General features: G+C 51.1%; 9 protein-coding genes across 9 annotated transcripts; 5 read left to right on the forward strand and 4 right to left on the reverse strand.

Annotated features, from left to right (window-relative positions):
- Positions 1–326: 326 nt before the first annotated feature.
- EJ05DRAFT_477571 (uncharacterized protein) lies at positions 327–1,325 on the reverse strand (the record flags this gene model as incomplete). The annotated part of the gene is made up of 2 exons (XM_033744274.1): positions 327–785; positions 906–1,325. The coding sequence occupies 2 exons, from the start codon at positions 1,323–1,325 to the stop codon at positions 591–593; spliced, it is 615 nt and encodes a 204-aa protein (XP_033598867.1). The 3' UTR covers positions 327–590.
- Positions 1,326–2,221: 896 nt separating this feature from the next.
- On the reverse strand, positions 2,222–3,549 carry EJ05DRAFT_64662 (DSBA family oxidoreductase). The gene is made up of 5 exons (XM_033749844.1): positions 3,344–3,549; positions 3,217–3,295; positions 2,978–3,146; positions 2,615–2,928; positions 2,222–2,567 (listed from the first exon to the last, which is right to left on the reverse strand). Exons 1-5 carry the CDS (start codon positions 3,375–3,377, stop codon positions 2,495–2,497), a joined length of 669 nt encoding a protein of 222 aa, XP_033598868.1. The 5' UTR covers positions 3,378–3,549; the 3' UTR covers positions 2,222–2,494.
- A 172-nt stretch (positions 3,550–3,721) lies between these two features.
- On the forward strand, positions 3,722–4,751 carry EJ05DRAFT_441157 (NAD(P)-binding protein; the record flags this gene model as incomplete). The annotated part of the gene is made up of 3 exons (XM_033741972.1): positions 3,722–3,815; positions 3,875–4,458; positions 4,506–4,751. 3 exons carry the CDS (start codon positions 3,722–3,724, stop codon positions 4,749–4,751), a joined length of 924 nt encoding a protein of 307 aa, XP_033598869.1.
- A 47-nt stretch (positions 4,752–4,798) lies between these two features.
- EJ05DRAFT_501923 (DNA binding methylated-DNA--cysteine S-methyltransferase) lies at positions 4,799–5,263 on the reverse strand (the record flags this gene model as incomplete). Its single annotated transcript, XM_033747179.1, has 3 exons — positions 4,799–4,961; positions 5,020–5,051; positions 5,105–5,263. 3 exons carry the CDS (start codon positions 5,261–5,263, stop codon positions 4,799–4,801), a joined length of 354 nt encoding a protein of 117 aa, XP_033598870.1.
- A 238-nt stretch (positions 5,264–5,501) lies between these two features.
- EJ05DRAFT_64644 (uncharacterized protein) lies at positions 5,502–6,647 on the forward strand. The gene is made up of 3 exons (XM_033749842.1): positions 5,502–6,036; positions 6,093–6,307; positions 6,357–6,647. The coding sequence occupies exons 1-3, from the start codon at positions 5,740–5,742 to the stop codon at positions 6,508–6,510; spliced, it is 666 nt and encodes a 221-aa protein (XP_033598871.1). The 5' UTR covers positions 5,502–5,739; the 3' UTR covers positions 6,511–6,647.
- Positions 6,648–7,292: 645 nt separating this feature from the next.
- On the forward strand, positions 7,293–9,361 carry EJ05DRAFT_441123 (FAD/NAD(P)-binding domain-containing protein; the record flags this gene model as incomplete). Its single annotated transcript, XM_033741969.1, has 3 exons — positions 7,293–7,364; positions 7,413–8,367; positions 8,421–9,361. 3 exons carry the CDS (start codon positions 7,293–7,295, stop codon positions 9,359–9,361), a joined length of 1,968 nt encoding a protein of 655 aa, XP_033598872.1.
- A 1,689-nt stretch (positions 9,362–11,050) lies between these two features.
- Positions 11,051–12,451, reverse strand: EJ05DRAFT_477577 (aromatic compound dioxygenase). Its single transcript, XM_033744275.1, has 3 exons — positions 11,995–12,451; positions 11,566–11,930; positions 11,051–11,511 (listed from the first exon to the last, which is right to left on the reverse strand). The coding sequence occupies exons 1-3, from the start codon at positions 12,249–12,251 to the stop codon at positions 11,219–11,221; spliced, it is 915 nt and encodes a 304-aa protein (XP_033598873.1). The 5' UTR covers positions 12,252–12,451; the 3' UTR covers positions 11,051–11,218.
- A 328-nt stretch (positions 12,452–12,779) lies between these two features.
- On the forward strand, positions 12,780–14,388 carry EJ05DRAFT_64651 (3-carboxy-cis,cis-mucoante lactonizing enzyme). Its single transcript, XM_033749843.1, has 3 exons — positions 12,780–13,100; positions 13,153–13,261; positions 13,313–14,388. Exons 1-3 carry the CDS (start codon positions 12,957–12,959, stop codon positions 14,146–14,148), a joined length of 1,089 nt encoding a protein of 362 aa, XP_033598874.1. The 5' UTR covers positions 12,780–12,956; the 3' UTR covers positions 14,149–14,388.
- EJ05DRAFT_64666 (putative alpha/beta hydrolase) lies at positions 14,340–16,531 on the forward strand. The gene has a single exon (XM_033749845.1). It carries the CDS (start codon positions 14,628–14,630, stop codon positions 16,299–16,301), a length of 1,674 nt encoding a protein of 557 aa, XP_033598875.1. The 5' UTR covers positions 14,340–14,627; the 3' UTR covers positions 16,302–16,531.
- The last annotated feature ends 1,160 nt before the right edge of the window (positions 16,532–17,691 follow it).

The following is a 17,691-nucleotide window of genomic DNA, read 5'->3' on the forward strand; positions in this document are numbered from 1 at the left end:
TTGACTCTAAAACTGTGAGCGTGTTCTTCAATTTACATTCGTATATGTCTTCATGTCTGTCCGTCCACGGAGTGCAGTCACTAGATGATGATAAGCTTCCGAGAGACGGTAATTTCCCGGTCTATAGGACGACGATCATATGGCCGCTTCTTGACCTGCACCTTTGTTCAGATGCATCAATCTACCATTGTCAGAGCTGCTTGGCCGCAGTACAGCTTTGGCATCTCAAAAGGTGATATACCGTTCTTATGACTCCAGCTTTGTCCTCTTTCTGCCTCCCTAGTATCACTGTCTCGCAGAAAGGAAACGCCATCGCTACTCTGAGCATCTCGCACGCAGTATAATGCAGACTTGAGCCGATCGAGTCGTAGGAAAGCCAGCTGGCACAGATCACGACTTCGCAAAACACACAGAAACCAGGCTGTGCCGCTTCTGACACTGTGCTATCCGTAGCAAGTCATCAATGAATCTAGCGTGTCCTCATCATTGCATCTAGATCCCAGTGTGTACAAACACTTCCATCCAAGTTCGACATCTCAAATATACCCTGCCTACACTTCGCTGAAACCTATAGTCCCTTAGTCACACTCTCATTGATCTGCATAATTCCTCCCTCCGCATGCACCCATGTTCTCCCCCAGCTCTTTGAACTTCTTGCTGCACGTCTGCGCCGCAAACCGCCTGCTCGCCTGCGGCGGCACCATGCGTGCCGCGACGCGGCTCCAGCGCAGATTCGCCCCGTGCAGTGCGACTTCCTGGGCATGGGCAGCGAGCAGGAGAGAAATCTGTGGTTGTATTAGCTGTCCTTCGCACATTCACGTCAATTTGAAGACACCATACAACCGACTGATCTCATACATTGAAGCAGGGGGACGGTAGAGATAAGCAAGGAGCGATAGACGTACATCACCTTTCATCCACCGCGGCTCCCTCACACGCTCCTCCTTACACTTTGTCAGCGCACGATACCGCCCGCGCAACGTGCTTTCTGCGATGCCGAAGCCGCCGTGTGCTTGAATCTGGCGAAACGTCAGGCCCTGGGCGCGCAGAGAGAGGATGAGGGCGTCGGATGAAGAGCGCTGGGCTGTGGGTTGTAGCGTTTTGGCGGGGTTTGGGAGTGTCTGTGGGGTTTCTGGCTGGTTCAAGTCGCTCTTGGGAGTTGATAGAAAGGGGTTGTCGAAGATGATCCCGGTAGTAGGGAGGTATGGGTCGTGTGAGCATGGTGGCTCGAGCGGATTCGTGGAGTCGTAGGTGGACTGGGGCGGAGCGGAGAGGTCTGTTGCGGTGACGGGGAGAGATTGAGGAAGGTATGACGGCCAGCGCATGGCGGAATGATGGGTAGTTGTCCTGTGCTGAGCAGATCTATTGTTTTGGGTTCTGTGTGTGGAGAATTGGCATAGTGCGGGCTCAGGCTGTGACGGCGTTGGCGGAGCGCTGTCGAGGATCCTGAGGTCGAAGTCGGTCCCTGCTGATGGTATGTACAATTGTCTTTGCGTGAATAGGTTATCTTGATCAGGGCAGAATTTATTGCGTGGAAGACTGCTGTGGTCGAAGGGCGTGTAACGGATTGTCTCTGAATAGTGAATGGTGTGACTCGGTTCATGGTGAATTTCCGCTGGGCTTTGTTCAAATTGTGAAATTGGATCATAGTCACTGTTGTTGTTTGTCAGACAATCTGTATATGGCTCTTGAGAGGGCCAGTGGAGCCCATCGTCCATCATGTCCACAGTCAGATCGTAGTCCCACGCTTTGCATGATTCTTGCAAGACCATTTTCTCTGTCCCAACTTCATCAATATTCCTCCTCCTTTGCTTGACTTTGTTCTGGCAGCCAAAGTGATGCACAGAGGAGAAACAAGCATCTTGGCCAGCTCCACTGTAGCCTGATATAAGAACACAGGCTGCCTCGAGAAACGCACGCCACGATACTAGACAGGCGCACGATGGCATTCAGGCACTATATCTGGTGAGCATGGAAAGACAGGCGCCACGATCGTGCGCATCATGTGTGTTCCTTCGGCATGGGACGATCAGTACTTCCAACAAGTACTTTCGATGTTCGCAAACGCGCTAAAGGAGAGAACACGGTCAGGTTGAAAACAAGGGCCACGCAATTAGCGTAATCGCAGCGAACCCTTACCGATTTGACAAACTTTTTCTTCATGCAAAAAAATCGGACTGCAGGTTCAAGGCGAGAGGCGAGGCCGAGATAACAGTATAGACGGCGACTTGAGATTGGGTACTGGCATGAGCACAATTTCTGCCGAAACAGTGATACATCATCAATTTTTCTAATACTGAGTCCATTGTAGCAATGACTGTAGACTTGTGCCGCATTATTTGCTATATCACTTGTCTATCATTGGTTAGAATGGACACCTCTTATGACAGACCAGACTGTTAGATGTTTCGACTAGCCTCTTGATGCCACTAAAGTGTGTACACACATAAGAAGCCGTATTAGGATGACTAGGTCTAGATGTCATATTCCTGATTCAGAGGTGAGGTTTGTCTAACGGCGCTACTTGGTTTCGTGGAATACTCAAAAAGTCCCACACATAATGAAACCTGTCATTGTTAGCTCGCTTAAGACAAACACGGCACAATGATTATACCTGTCACTTCCAAAGAAAGGTTCCTCCTTGCCGTCCTGGTTGCGTATCCACATGTATGGACAGCCAAACGCTCCACGCTCCAAGGCTGTCCTTGTGTTCTCATTGAGCTTTTCTTTGATCTCTGTCGTATCAGCAGCCTCTAGGATTTTAATGACGTCCTCTTGTTGGAAGTGTCTCGAGAATACTTCAGTCAAAGCGTCCACTTTACTGATGTCAATGCTCTGTTCCCACATGGCGACCCAAAGCTCATTGTACATCGCAACGACCTTGCTTTCTGGGTAATTATCCTTCACGAAGACCATAGCTCGTTGCGGCTGTACGTGTAAGTAAATTTCCGGTGTCGGGTCGCACGTACAGACTCACAAGAAGAGTTAGATTGGGGAAGAACGAAGGAGTAGTGAGTTGAGGTCTGCCGAAAGCAATTTTCGCTCGTAAAAGGTCCCACTGCAAGTATGCCCCTCTGGCCGGTAAAGATCCTGGCGGTTTGTTTCCAGTCGCTCGATTGATACCTCCCAAGAAGACAGGGATCAAGCTGTGGTAGAAGAACAAAGGTTAGTGAATGTTGGGATTGAGCGGCGCAATTGTCGTAGACGCTGTCGTACTTGACCTCCACATCATGAGACGTCAGGATCGCTCTATTCCTTATGAGATAGACGAAGCCAAAGTACGAGTATGGTGACACTGGGATTGTTGGTCAGCAGAGTCTCGTGCGGCGCATGATGGACTTACCGCAGTCGAGATATGCATCGATCTGACCCTTCATAATGGCATACTCATAGCTTTTGCATGAAACTGATAGCGCTACCTGTCAACGCCGATGTGATTACATCGTGGTGTGTCGGTGCATCATCTTTATAGTCGTTGCCCCGCGCGAGGCTAGCTGACGACCGACTGCAGTGCATCCACGGACGGATTGATTAGAATACTAATCATGAGTTCTCCCAGCACCGCCAAGCCCCATAGCACCGAGGCATTAACGATCCGCCCATCTGGATTCTCCGTCTTAATTATTGAGTTTTCAGTAATCACCTTTCGAAGTGCATCGAACATATAGATGTGATCTATGGCTACAGCAGCTGGTCGCCAGCTTCAAAGGATCGTACCATCATGCCGAACAACGGGCAAGTCGCACTCGTAGTAGGAGCCTCCAGAGGCATAGGACGTCAGGTCGCTATAGACCTGGCGAAAAAAGGCTACAAGGGTATGCTTGGAACGAAAACCGGCATAGCTAAGAAACCCTTGCTGATATGAACCTAATAGTGGTTGTAGCCGCCAAAACAACCTCAAATGCCGCAGAACTCAAATCATTCCCTCCCGACCCAAACTCATCACGATCCACGATAAGCACTGTAGCGCGCGAGATAAATGATGCCGGTGGAGAAGCCACAGCAGTGCCTGTAGATACGCGCGACTTTGCGAGTGTTCAACGAATGGTTGAGCAGGCAATCTGCGCGTATGGCGGGCTCGACGTTCTCGTATACAATTCTGGAGCGATATGGTGGGCCAGTGTGGAAGATACGCCCATGAAGAGGTTCCAGTTAATGCAGCGAGTCAATGTGGAAGGCTTATATGGCACAGTCCAGGCTGTACTGCCCCATTTCGCCAATAATAGCTGGAAAGGCAGAATTATTGTCGTTAGCCCGCCGATCTACTCTAGGTTCTTCAGAGGCAAGACGGCTTATGCTATGGGCAAAGTCGGCATGTCTATTTTGACAAAGGGACTCGCCATGGACTGGATACGCCAAGGCAAAAATGACATGGCAATCACCAGTATCTGGCCTGCCGCTGCCATACAGTCTGCTGCGACGGCAGATCCAGCTATTCAGAAGGAGTTACGCAAAGCTGTACGGTCCGGAGGTGTCGTCATCCGTACCCGAGCTGACTTTTGCAGACAATATTTTCGGACGCGATCCTTGCTATGCTGGCAGCCCCAGCTGCCGAAGTGAACGGATGTCTTGAGCTTGACGAAGACTACCTTCGTAGCAAAGGCATCACTGACTTCAGCCAATATGCCCTCTTCCCAGGTGCATCTCCAAGACGCATCATGCCAGTCAAGCTCCCAGATCTTACAGTAGCCGAACAGGACGATGAAGGCCATAGAATAGACAGTGCCAGGTCTCGCGCGTCAAGATTGTAGATTGGCAAGAAAGGGCACAGTGATCTCCAGCAAATGACATTCTTGGTCTAAACCGCCTTTACTTTGAAGTCATCCCACCAGCAGGATTTGTTTATGAGATAGCCGTCTTTGTCAAACTTGACACCCTCTTTCTCGAGTAGTTCTAGCTTCATATCACAATTCATCCCGCTCGGAACGGTGCGCCAATCGCCTTTGAAGCCACCGAGAAAACTAAGGTCGACATGTCAAGCACAGATCATTCGGAATTCAAGTACAGTCGTGTGCTTACCCTGTAGAGGCAATGCATCGATGACACGGCACCTGCAAAGCCGTTATTGATATCTACTACTGTGAAGGGTATGCTGTGAATTTACCTCTGGTGCGAATGGATTATTCCTGCATGCCCCACCAACCGCACGAGGCGATGAGTTCAGCGCTCGTGCAATTGCAGCATACGATGCAATTCTGCCTTCAGGGATTTGTTGAAGGCAGTCGTACACTCGTGTCTGAAACTCTGTGACTTTCTTGCTCATGTTTAGACTCTCGTGCGGAGATCTTGTACACACTGGCTTGATGAATGAAGACGGAAGGCCTCTTCTTCCACGCGCTGCTGAATATAACTATGAATTGAGCGCGTAAGCTTGGGTAGAAGATGAGTCAACGCGTTCGCGGCACGCTGTCACGAGACCGCTGGTTGTTGCACTTAAAGTGACCAATTGGGTCTGCCCAAGCTAAATCGACTTGCTTGTCGACAAATAAGATTTTCTGGCGTGCGCTGTCAACTTGTCAATCGTAATTTCACTGTTTGGCCGAAGCACCACAAACCTAGTCTGAAGCCTGCTGTTGCAGCCATTTCAGTTATTGCTTGGGATAACCCATTCCTACTTCTTGGCGTTGACATGCCTTAAGATCATGATTCCCATCAGCATTGTCACAAGCTTCATATACGGGAACACATTTGAAATAAACTTGCCAGAACGTTGTCGGCGTATACAGGACTCATTGCACCATGGACGGACAGGATCGCGTTGCAACTCCAGCTGAAGAAACAACACCACTACTCACAAACAACAACACCGATGTGGCACAGGCTCAAGACGCTGATAACAATGACCCATCACAAGACGTTGAAGCCGGTATGCCAGCAGCGAATGGTCAACCAAGGACACCGCGAAGTATCATCGTCATGACAGCTCTGATCATGCCTTTGGCAGTCTTGGAGATCGCAACATACATTGCAGGGATCCCCCTCGGTCAGACTGTACCATGGTGGGCCACATACCAAGTACAACCTCTCATCACTCTTGTAAGCTCCGCCCAGATATTACATCCTCAATATTATTCGTTGCTGACCTAGTGTAGACTATCCTAGCCTCCGTTGCCGCGATAATTAATATCGTCCTGATCCGTCGCCGTGGGACTCCATTAGCATTTCCTCTCAATCTCATCATCGACATTGCTCTCGGACTTTCTATCTGGTCTTCTGTGGCGCCAGTGTTGGACCATATATTGGGCAGATACCCTGAGACATCCGAGATATTGCTGATCTTGACATTTGTGTTCGGATTTATCATTGCGTAAGTCTAGTTGTGTCTTTACTCTGTACATCGGCTTACGTCTCATCAGGTTATTGTTCTTCGCCCTCTTCATTGTGCGCTGCATCGCTTTCATCCGAGATCAGCGTCGACAGAGCACCTGGAGTGTTCCGACAGGAGGAGTGACATTTGAGTTTTCCATCAAGTTCTTCAGGCAGGAGAACACGGGGACGCCTGCGCCATGAACGTAGACCCTAGGCCCGACTGCGATGATCCACTCAGAATTGGTAGCCTGGGGCAGCAATAAATTGTCAGCGGGTAATATCAAATGACTTCTGACAGTATAACGCTGAGTAAATATCGGGCATGGACTTAGCCGATCTGCAAACTAGCTACTGTCCAACTTAGAATATGGACATTGTTGACAAAGTTGGTAGATTCGAGAACTTTTTAATGGCAAGCACTAACCAAAAATCATCGATATGGTTACGTACGTTGTGTACATGTGTACAGTATTAAATGCGTGGACTCTTGTCCACTTTGTTGAAGATCATCACCGTGTCTAGTGGATCATGCATTAACCTGGGCATTCTCAGAAAGCATAGAGTAACCAAGGGCACTAGATCTGCAATTCGGACGCACCATGACTTCAAGAGGCCTTTTGCGATGAAAACCTCCGAATGCGCCTCGGTCCTCATGCCATCAGCGCTATCTGGGCTGCAAGGAGGGGCACTACTAAACAATCTGCCATAAACATAGGACTTTTTTGACCATGCCCTAGCGAATCATACGCTGACCAGTACCACTGGCCTCGAGGGATCCGAGACGAACATCTACCTGGACCTACTGGAGACAGTTTGGACCTTTCGACAGGGAGGCCATAGCATCTCGTCTTGCTGGAGGACCCTATAGTTCAACGCTCCGATACTTGTATATTTGGTTCATCACACCAGCTTTCACTATGACAGAAATATCAGGAATCGAGAGCCTATCAAGTGAAGAGGCACAAGCTCTTTTGTACGGCCGAATGCACCCATTACCACGCCTATCGAAGGCTCCAGAACAGAGTAATGACATTTCTGAAGTTTTGGTCGTTGGAGTAAGTCCTCACGCATTTCTGTCGAATATATACTTACGAAAGCTACAGGCTGGCCCAGCGGGCCTGTTCATGACTTTGAACCTCGCTCATTTGGGACTTACCGACACTTCTCTTCTATGTATCGATGCTAAATCTGGTCCGACACCCGCAGGCCATGCCGACGGCCTGAACGGACGCACGCTGGAGATCTTTCGCACGGTCCAGATTGAAGGTGACATCCTCCGTGACGCCCCTAGTATATGCAGTTACGCATCCTGGTACCGGCCAAACGGTGACCCAGACAGCTTCCATAAGGGCTCCGAGCAGATCGCAAACACAGTAGCCCCAGCACGGTACGGTGATTATAAACTTATGCAACAAGGCCGTCTTGAGCGCGTCTTTTTGCGCGATCTCTTCGACTACTCGACGCGTGGTGTGCAGTATTCAACTCAGTTGGTTGACGTCAATCTTGACGAGACGGATCCGGAACGGCCAGTGACTGCAGTGGTAGAGACGGACGGACATCGAAGGACTCTACGGACGAAATATCTCATCGCTGCCGACGGTGCTCGGTCTGGCATCCGCCAGAAACTTAACATCGAGCAAGAAGGACAGAACTTACCTCGCGTATGGGGCGTCATCGACATTGTTGTCGACACCGACTTCCCGGACATACGCAAGTTTACTCAGCTGCCTGGGCACCTTGGTGAAGGGAGAGGGCACGCGTTCATCATCCCTCGCGAGAAGATGAGCAACGGCGAGCCGATGACACGGTTTTACGTCGACTTGACAGACTATTCGGAGTCAACAGAGGGCATGTCGGACACGCGGGCATTCCGAGCGAGCATTACCGTCGACAAAATCATGAAGAAGGTGCGCGAGAAACTACACCCATACCGCGTGGACATGAAGAAGGGCACACGACCGATCTGGTGGGCCGCGTACCCCATCGCTCAGAAAACGGCAAAGGAACAAATCGTGCGAGACTCCCAGAGCCACCCCCGAATCTTTCTCGCAGGCGACTGTACGTCACACCCTCCAAGTAAACCCCTTGCACCGCTAACTTGTCTTTCCCAGCAATGCACTCGCACTCACCCTCTCAAGGCCTTGGCATGAACATGGGCATTCAAGACGCCTTTAACCTCTCCTGGAAACTTGCCTACGCTATACATGGCCTCACGGTCTCGCCAACCTCCCTGCTCGATACATACGAATCCGAGCGCCGCCCGGTCGCCCGCCGCCTCATCCACCTCGACCGCGTATGGAACTCGACCGGCAAGACAGAGCAGCCCATCGAGGCGCGCCTGCACGACATGGCAGAGTACATGACCTGCTGCGGCATCGAGTACGGGCCCAGCATGCTCGTCTCGCAGCCCACCAGCGCCGCCGAGCACGACTCCAATACCGCATCCCGTCCGCCCAATTCCGCGTCAACGGCGCATGGCCCTGTTTCCGGCACAGACTATCTTCACGGCGTCCTACGACCGGGCCGCCGTTTGCTCAATATCGCACTGCGACGGTTCGCCGATGGACATGGCTGGGACATACACGACGACTTGCGCGCCGACGGGCGGTACCGGGCTGTTGTGCTCGCCACAGTGAATTTTCCGCACGGGCTGCGAGATCGAAGCGCTGTGGCGCATGTGTGTGGTGCTACGGTACATGCGTTTGTGGCGGGAGGAGCTCCTATCGTCGAGGCGGTCATTGTGTATCCCGGTTCGGGGGAGTGTGGGTGGGGCTGGAGGGATGTACCGGAGGCTGTAAAGAAACATTGTGAAATGAGGGTTTACGGGGCGCAGAGGGAGGAGTATGAGAGGTATGGTGTGGATGTGGACAGAGGCGCTGTGGTTGTTGTGAGGCCGGATGGGGTTGTTGGGTGGGTGGGTGAGCTGGATGATGTGCAAGTGATGGACGAGTTTCTTGGGCGGGTGCTGAGGAGAAAGAGTGTTGACGAGCTCGTGGACAGGAGCGAGGCGGTGGATTGTGATATTGGCAGTCGTGGAGTGCTGTGTGGGTGAGTTACCTAAGTACGTAGCAGTTGTTCCGAGGACAGCAGGGTCAAGAACGCATCCATTGCTCATCCTAGCATACAGCCAGCTACTCCATCTTCCGTCATACATTCATCGATCTATCTATACAATCGTCCATGCTTCATGATAACCCCCTCACATAACAACACACCAGCAACTCTCGTCACAGCCACAGCATTCACAAGACTCGCCACACGACGTCTTTGGCCCGGCGGGCTTGATGATGGATATGATGCTCGAAGCGGTGGATGGCGGCATGTTTTCGAGCTTGACTTTGAAGATGTGGAAATGGAAGTGATTGGGACAGGTGCTATGTGAATGTTATTAGGAGGTGCCATGGGAATGTGTGTAATGAAGAGGGCAGATAAGACGTACCGTGTGCGTTGTCTGTTTTGGGATGATATGTGTGTATGGCTGTGTATGTGTGTCTGTATGTCGAAGATGTAGTTATCTCACTCCACGAACCACGAGCGCGCAGCCTGCCTTTATACACACTCGCTCATTCTTACATCCCACGTCCCAGCACAGCTCACGCCAGCACTTCCCATCAGGGAGGGACCCGCCAGACAGCCACAGCCACGCATGAAACGTGGTCTACGCAATTCGCTCGCCCATTTTCAGCTCGCCCATGCCCTGTGAATCCACTATCTGACCAATAACCCACTCAACGTAGCTCGCCGCCGGTATACCGCATGCAGCAGCAGGTTTGTAGACTAGCGATTCATACCATACTATACCATACTATGCTGTATCACATCGCAAGGGCTGTCGTCAAAGCGCCATATCTTGACCGTATACATTTAGGTTCGTCGGGTTTGTCGGGCGGGGGCCTGTGAAGTTCACATTCCACTTTCGCGCCACTATGGCCACGGCTTGCCTCTCTCTCATTAGAACGTATCCACGAAATGCCTCATGCTAGATAGAGTGGTGCGTTGGCATGCTGATACTGATGCCGATCTACTTCAATTTACCTACGCGTTCAGCAATCTGCCAGCAGTACTTAGTGAAAGGTCACGAGCTAAGCTTTCTGCCAAGACAGGGACTGAAGCTTGGTGAAGCTTACGCGTCGAGGGCCCCACTTGCTTGCTAAGGTTCTGCTGGGCACGCACAATGAGCTGCTGCTGCAGGGCAAGGGGGTGTTCTAGGTCTGGGTGATGCATGGGGTGTACGGGCTAGTGATTGGATGGCCTGGGTTGTGTATATATCCATGTGAGTTTGGCGGATACTGCGCTGCGGTACAGGCTTGGCATATCAGGAGGATGTTTATAGAGAGGCCTTGGAGAGGAGAGGATGTAGTCAAGGCATGCAACGCCTATGATGCTTTCTGTGGTAAATTTGGAAGAGCTGACTACAGAGAAGATGCAAGCTGCGGTCAAGTAATGGCGTTGTGAGTTGTGGGTGGATCCTGTGGCTGAAGGATGGACGGGAGACGCGTAGATGGGTGGATGCAGTACGGCTGAGCGGCATCGTGGTGTTTGTTTTGGCGTGTGCATGCCACACCTTTCCAGGGAGGCAGGAGGAGTGACATCTTCTCAGGTTGATGTAGTCGGATAGCTGGACATTGGGTGTGGATATGTTGCTAGTTATGGCTAGTGTAGCGCTGATTTATTGATAGCATGCATAAGGTGGACGCTCAGGACAAGTTTGGAGCATAGTACGACCTGTATCATGAAGATTGGGGGCTGATTAGAAATTTTGAATATGTGTGAGTCGACGCAAAACGCAGTCTACTTAGATGCTAATCTGACGCCCGAAAGATCTTGAACACCATACCATGCAAGTCATCGTCCTATATACAAGGTATCTCCGATCGCTTACTTCTACCGTGCCAACCTGAACGCTTCCCTAGATCTTGTGTTTCGCAGGGTCGATCATGGGGTTGGAGCGCAGGAGTTTTGGTGCCAGCCTGATGTTGTACTCCATTGATAGCTCAGCGTGCTTGTCGCCCTGCAGAGGCACGAAGTCGACAACGAGGTCGTTCTTGACGGCAAAGACGGAGTCAATGCCAAGGTAGGGGTCGTTGCGTGGGTAGATCTGGTTGACGACGGTGCGGTAGTCCTCGTGGGTGATCATGAGATGAATATGGGCCGGTCGCCAGGGAGAGCGGTCCATGACATCGAGAAGAACACCAGCAGGGCCTAGGTGTGTGTGTTAGCTGAATGGTAGCATGGAAATTGCGGAAGCGTGCTTACCATCAGTAGGTAGTGAGTATGGAGTAGGCTTGAGACAGTAGAACCAGTACTCTCCATTCGCATCTGTCCTGAACTTGCCCCTCAGATTGTTATCTGACTGGCCTTCAGGGTCTTGGAAGTCGTATTTGCCGTTGCTCGATGCCTGCCAGATGTCGACGACAGCATTCTTCAGCGGCTTCTGCGTAATCACATCAACGACACGACCGTGCATTTTTGTGACCTGGCCATTGTGAGGGTCTTGGATGATGCTGCCACCGATTTGGCGCCATGGTGCGTTTGGCGACCAGAAGGGGCCGAGAATTGTGGTTGATGTAGGGACTTCGCCGCTGTCAATGATGACCTTATTCGCGATCTCGTCGACGAGTCTGTAGGAAGACGAGAAGGGTGAGAACGTGTCGGCCAATCAGATAGGGGCTTGGCACTGCTTACGATTCTAGACCAATCACGTCACAGATGCGGTGGCCCTCATTCCTCTTGGGTGTGCTAATCTGTCCGATGGAGTTTAAGAATTGCACTCCCATCATCCATTCTTCAGTGGTCAGCTCGACTTCGCGCGCAAAGTCGTGGATATGCTTGATGAGGCTGCTGAGGACAACCTTTGCGCGTGGATTTGTCGCTGGACCAAAGGAGTCGAGGACTTGGGGAGTGAAGTCGGGGTCGAACTTGTTTGGGGCGGGAGCGGCCATTGTGTGTGATTTGTGTGGTATGATAGATATCAGCTGGGGGAGCAGCGCAGTTGAACAGGAGAACCAGGCAGAGAGAACTGAGAAGGACGAGAGAATTATCAATCTAGCACGACTCACGCGGCGCAGTTCACAGCTATATAAACAAAGGATGATTCCAGTGCAGCACCATGCCGTGCAGATAGGCCGGTCGGTTGTCACAGTCTGTACATCCAGTGCTTCACGGCAGATCTGTCGGCTAATAGTTCTTAGGGCTGCGGGTTGTCGGGGGCCCTGGACAACAAGCGACAAGCAACGAGGAGAGAGTGGCATCATGCTCGCATAACAATAACGGTATCATGGCCGCATAATTGACGAAACACGGCGTAGGCTTTCATGGTCATCATCACTCATCACTCATCACCATCACTTGCCGCTCCATTCGCCGAACACTCCTCAACTCAGGGAACCCCGCAGTCTGGTCTCATTAGCTGCTCCCCTGCCGTCAGCCCTCTATTACAACCCGCCTCTTAGCTCTCACTGCATGAACGAGTCACGACGTCGTCTTTTTCGGCTACTATTAATGGGATTTACGTCGCCGTGAATATCCGCCTTCAAATCATGAGGCGCCTAACTACTGGGTCTTCTCTTTGCTCAGCAACCTAGTTGCCTGTTGCTGTACAATATTTGGTGGAAGCGCAAGGCTCGATTGATGCTTGTCGGCACAACATGCTGCATCATTTGATGGTTGGCACATGGACTCCTCCGGGCGCCATCTTCACATTCGAATTCGATGATGAGAAACTCACCTTGAAGCTTGTCAAGAAGACTGTCATACCGCATGATGAGCCTATATCATGGATGACCTTCAGTGTAAGCTTCCATCTCCACTTTCGACGGCACTGTGGCTTACAGAATGCAAAAGCATACCAAAAAGACCATATATGGCGCCGCCTTGAAGAAATGGTCAAGCTTCACCGTCAAGAGTCCGACAGAGATTGTACACAATGGGTCCTTTCCGATGGATCATGATCGTAGGTGTGCGTCTGAAACACCAGTCGCACTCGCTGACAAGTCCATCTAAGCTCGAGCATCCCAAGCAGACACCAGAACTCGTGCCATCTTTGTTCTTGCAGCAAAGAAGCCTCCATACAACGTCTACGGCAACCCATTCTACGAATATGCCGGACACGGGAACGTATTCTCAGTCACCGATGAGGGAGCCTTAAAGGAGAATGTGCAGAATTACGAATACAATGAGCGTGCAGCCATCCACGGCATGGTCTTTGACTCACGCGAAGAGTACATGTATTCCGCAGACATGTGGGACAACAAGATCTGGACGCATAAGAAGAACCCAGAGACCGGCCATTTGCACACGGTCGGCAGTGTCAATGCCCCTGCCTCAAATGATCACCCCAGATGGGTTGCTCTTCATCCAAAAGACACGTATCTGTACGCCCTCATGGAATCTGGCAATCGTCTGGGCGTATATGTCATAGACGAACAGTCTCATCTGCCGATATTCACGTACATCACGTACCCCCTGCTACCACCTGGAATGGACAGGTCTTTCCCAAAGATGTATCGATCAGACGTCGTGTTCTTGTCACATAGTGCCAAGTATCTCTTTGCTACTGCACGATCCAATAGCGCCTCACTTACTGGGTATATCTCCGTGTTCGAGCTTGGTCCGTCCGGTAACATTGTGCGCCATATATGTATGAATCCTACACCAACTAGTGGAGGCCACTCCAATGCGATCAGTCCATGCGATTGGAGCGACGAATGGTATGCGCTTACCGATGACGAAAAGGGTTTCATTGAGATATATCGCTGGAACGAAGGGTTTCTGGGAAGGGTCGCACATTGCGATGTTCCAGAGCCAGGCTTTGGGATGAATGCAATTTGGTATGATTAGGCAAGAAAGCTGCATAGACGGAGATAGACGGCATGTATACGAAACAGAAAGATGTCATTATCCGAGTCGCGAGAACGTGCACATCTCACCCAATGTGGCCGCCACCAACCAGCCGCCCTAAATGCCGAAGCCAGGGGCCGGGGTCTTCTCCGGACCTTAGCGTTAGCCTAGCGCAACTCCCCACATCTAGCCCAGCTTACCCTTACCCTCCTCTTCCCGTCCCCACCGTCAGGCCTCAGAGCTCTACCAAAGGCTGCACGTTGACGCAGATCGAGACCGCATACACTAACCGGCAACCGGCTTCGGTCTGGTGGGCCTTCAGAGTGAAGATGAAAGATGGCGACCATCGATCATTCCAAAACAACAAACATCTCAAATCCAACCACTCGTCAAAACCTATGTGATTCAGATTCTCACCTTGCCGACCATACCTAGCGAATAAGCATTGCCACCGCACCAGATAAGTCCTTGACACGAACATGGCACCTCAAGCTGGCATTCTCTATGTAACGATGGCCCCCCAGGCATCACTGCCTGCAGCTCAATTCCACGATTGGTACGACAACGAACATGGTCCCCTTCGATTGCGCCTTCCCTACATCACGAATGGCTTCCGCTATCGTGCCAATGACATGGATGGGAAAGACCCGACAAAGGAGCCGGAATGGATGGCTGCATACGACGTGACAGACATGAATGAGATGACCAAGGAACAGTATACGAGGCTTCGCCGGGAACCAATACAGACACAACGAGAGCGGGATACAATGAAGCAGATCAAGGTGGACAGGAAATTTTACGATCTTGTACTTGTCCGTACATCATCAAATTTTGAAGATATAGAACAAATTGGTGCACAAACGAAGGACGTAGCGAGCGTGCTTGTTGCGCGTATATTCACCCTAAAAGAAGGAGCAAAGGACAAAGAAGAAGAGTTCCTGAAGTGGTACGACGAGGAGCATTTGCCCATGCTGGAGAAGGTTCCCGGTTGGCGTCGTGGACGTGTTTACAAGTCCAGCTCGATCGAGCCCGTCAATGAGGTGCAATATCTTGCTCTGCACAACTATCTACCGGAGAATGGCTTGGGAGGAGAGGAATTCCAAGCCGCCATATCAACACCATGGAAGAAAGACATCGTCGCGAATGTGATTGATGACAGGTCAAGGCGTACATTTGACTTGTACTACACATTCGGTCCAGCTCCACGAGATCTCGCAGCGCCAGCTTCCTTAGACGCGCTTGCGTCTTGGAACTACTCAGACGGCGTGACCAAAACATACAAGGAGAAAGAGCGTGCAATCGTGGAGTCGTATGTCACAACTGCTGATGGTGCGGTACTTCCCTATCGTCTTGAGGGCTCTACGAACCCAGAAGCTCCTCTGATCATTCTCTGCAACTCCGTGCTGGTGACATGGGGCATATGGGATGCATTCGTTGAACACTTCTTATCCGACCCCAAAAACCAACACTTCCGTATCCTGCGCTACAACTCACGTGGCCGCACCGCAAACACCGGCTCCCAGAACATCACTCTCGATGTGCTCGCAGCCGACATAATCACCATTCTCGACGCTCTGCGCGTCCCGAAAGCCGCTAGTCTTTTCGGCGTTAGCCTCGGCGGCGCAACAGTTCTCAACGCCGCTCTCAAGTATCCGTCTCGCGTTGGCTCGTTCATCTCCTGCGATACTAACTCCAAGTCGCCCGCAGGCAACAGCACAGCTTGGGCCGAACGCATCGATATCGCAGAGAAACAGGGCATCAAAGCGCAGTCTGGCGAGCCGTTGGTCGGCTCCGAGCTCGCCGAGAAGACGGTGCGTCGCTGGTTCGTCCCCGAGTCGTATGATGGCGGCGTTAGCGAGAAAGAGATCCAGCGCGTCAAGGACATGGTAGCAAGCAACAGCCTAGATGGCTTCAAGAAGGGCGTCAGAGCACTGTTCGACTACGACGTGGAAGGTCTCATGCGATCCTCCAAGGTAAAGGGTGCATTTGTCGTCGGCGCGGGAGATGGTGTGCTGCCGAAAACGATGGCGGAGATGGCGAAGAACTACGGAGACGGTGTTCATTTGGCGGTCATCGATGGTGCGGGACATTTGCCTATGGTTGAGAAACCGAGGGAATTTGCAGACGTGGTGGAGAGATTTATGGCTGGCTAGGATGTGCGCAGGACTCGGAGTTAAAGCGAGCGCACATGTGTATGTATGTACGCTATACGCAATACACTTCTATCACGTAATCACTGGGTGTTTGCATCATAATCAAACACTCCCAAAACGTCAGCAAAGCTTCCCTGAATGGTTCCATTAGCACTAGACTTCTTCCAGTCACTTGCACTGTCTCATAGACGCCGTTCTGACCTAGTTATATGTATCATGATACAGCAGTCACGCAGTGGAAGTATATAAAGATAGATACCAAGGACGCTTATCTGGTGTTGTTGTGGTGTACAAGCTCCATTTGCTGCTGCTTATCATCATTATTATTATTAGCATCAGGCATCACAGGCACGTACGGCAGAACTGCATCTTCCCCCCCGCCCAACTAACAGCTCGTGATGATAGTGCGGCGCGTTCGTGCGATTATGGGAGATGGTATGTCGTTATCGAAAGACGCTGATAGTAAGGACTAGTTGAGGTACGATGTGCTGGCCATACGCTTCGGCATCTCGTGCTGCTATTCACCGTCACTGCACTTAAGGCTGGTAAATATCTGCTCTGACCTGAAGTCGAAGATAGGGCAGGGGTAGTGGTATAGCATATGTACAATATATCACGAGTGCTAGGTGGTTACAGAGAGTTTTAGCGTGTGTGGATAGGTAATAAGCGTTGAAGAGTAAGATGTGGTTTCAGTTGGGAAGGAGTTGAGAGTTCTGCATACGTACTTTTTCGAGTGCAAACCGGGTGGCTTATGCTCGTCGAACAGTGTCGACTCATACGTATGCAGTGTCGACTCAGCATGTAATAGCTTGAGAAGGCGTAGAGGATAGGAGTAAGAGTGACAGTGACGATGCTGCTCTTAATTCCTCCTGAGAACGTACCCAGCAGTTTGGAGTCGCAAGTACGTGCATATATATGCTAAAGCCTTTCGCCCCGAAGTTACATTCAAGTATAGCTGCCTCTGACTTCCCTTACATCAGTCCATGTACAGAGAAATGTCTCTCATACCAGTACACATATCAGTACATAGAAGTGCTTAGTCCATGTCCCGGACTTGCATCCGCTCTCATACCGTACACAATCATCTCTTCTCTGTACATGCGTGCCCTTCTTTCTCTCGTTGTGCTTCAAATGCTGCATACTAGCATTGTTTCTTCGATACTGCGGATCATCGTGTCTGCGTGGTAATGCTTGGTATCAGCGTTCTTACGTATTTACATACTCGGTGTGTTTCCGGCGTCTTTGGGCCAGAATAAAGGGCCGCGGACGGAGGAGCACATAGCCCGAGAGGTCAAAGTCTACTCGATGCTGTGCGCCATGAAAGGTTTGTCCAGGTTAGCTGGTGGAACTGGCTGATGGAGCTGGCTGATGAGAAGGAGGAGGATTGGGT

Source organism: Pseudovirgaria hyperparasitica (genome assembly GCF_010093815.1).
Source record: "Pseudovirgaria hyperparasitica strain CBS 121739 unplaced genomic scaffold EJ05scaffold_11, whole genome shotgun sequence".
Classification (NCBI taxonomy): domain Eukaryota; kingdom Fungi; phylum Ascomycota; class Dothideomycetes; order Acrospermales; family Acrospermaceae; genus Pseudovirgaria; species Pseudovirgaria hyperparasitica.

Excerpts from the sequence above, each read along its gene's own strand:
- EJ05DRAFT_64662 (XM_033749844.1), bottom strand. The coding sequence starts at position 3,377 with ATGAAGGGTCAGATCGATGCATATCTCGACTGCG. Across the intron at positions 3,147-3,216 it reads TCTCATGATGTGGAGGTCAA|CTTGATCCCTGTCTTCTTGG; the intron begins GTACGACAGCGT and ends CTTCTACCACAG. Across the intron at positions 2,568-2,614 it reads CCTTTCTTTGGAAGTGACAG|GTTTCATTATGTGTGGGACT; the intron begins GTATAATCATTG and ends TAACAATGACAG.
- EJ05DRAFT_64644 (XM_033749842.1), top strand. The coding sequence starts at position 5,740 with ATGGACGGACAGGATCGCGTTGCAACTCCAGCTGAAGAAACAACACCA. Across the intron at positions 6,037-6,092 it reads TACAACCTCTCATCACTCTT|ACTATCCTAGCCTCCGTTGC; the intron begins GTAAGCTCCGCC and ends GACCTAGTGTAG. Across the intron at positions 6,308-6,356 it reads GTGTTCGGATTTATCATTGC|GTTATTGTTCTTCGCCCTCT; the intron begins GTAAGTCTAGTT and ends ACGTCTCATCAG.
- EJ05DRAFT_477577 (XM_033744275.1), bottom strand. The coding sequence starts at position 12,251 with ATGGCCGCTCCCGCCCCAAACAAGTTCGACCCCGACTTCACTCCCCAA. Across the intron at positions 11,931-11,994 it reads GACGTGATTGGTCTAGAATC|ACTCGTCGACGAGATCGCGA; the intron begins GTAAGCAGTGCC and ends GTCTTCCTACAG. Across the intron at positions 11,512-11,565 it reads ATACTCACTACCTACTGATG|GCCCTGCTGGTGTTCTTCTC; the intron begins GTAAGCACGCTT and ends ACACACACCTAG.
- EJ05DRAFT_64651 (XM_033749843.1), top strand. The coding sequence starts at position 12,957 with ATGCTGCATCATTTGATGGTTGGCACATGGACTCCTCCGGGCGCCATC. Across the intron at positions 13,101-13,152 it reads TATCATGGATGACCTTCAGT|CATACCAAAAAGACCATATA; the intron begins GTAAGCTTCCAT and ends AGAATGCAAAAG. Across the intron at positions 13,262-13,312 it reads CTTTCCGATGGATCATGATC|CTCGAGCATCCCAAGCAGAC; the intron begins GTAGGTGTGCGT and ends AGTCCATCTAAG.
- EJ05DRAFT_64666 (XM_033749845.1), top strand. The coding sequence starts at position 14,628 with ATGGCACCTCAAGCTGGCATTCTCTATGTAACGATGGCCCCCCAGGCA.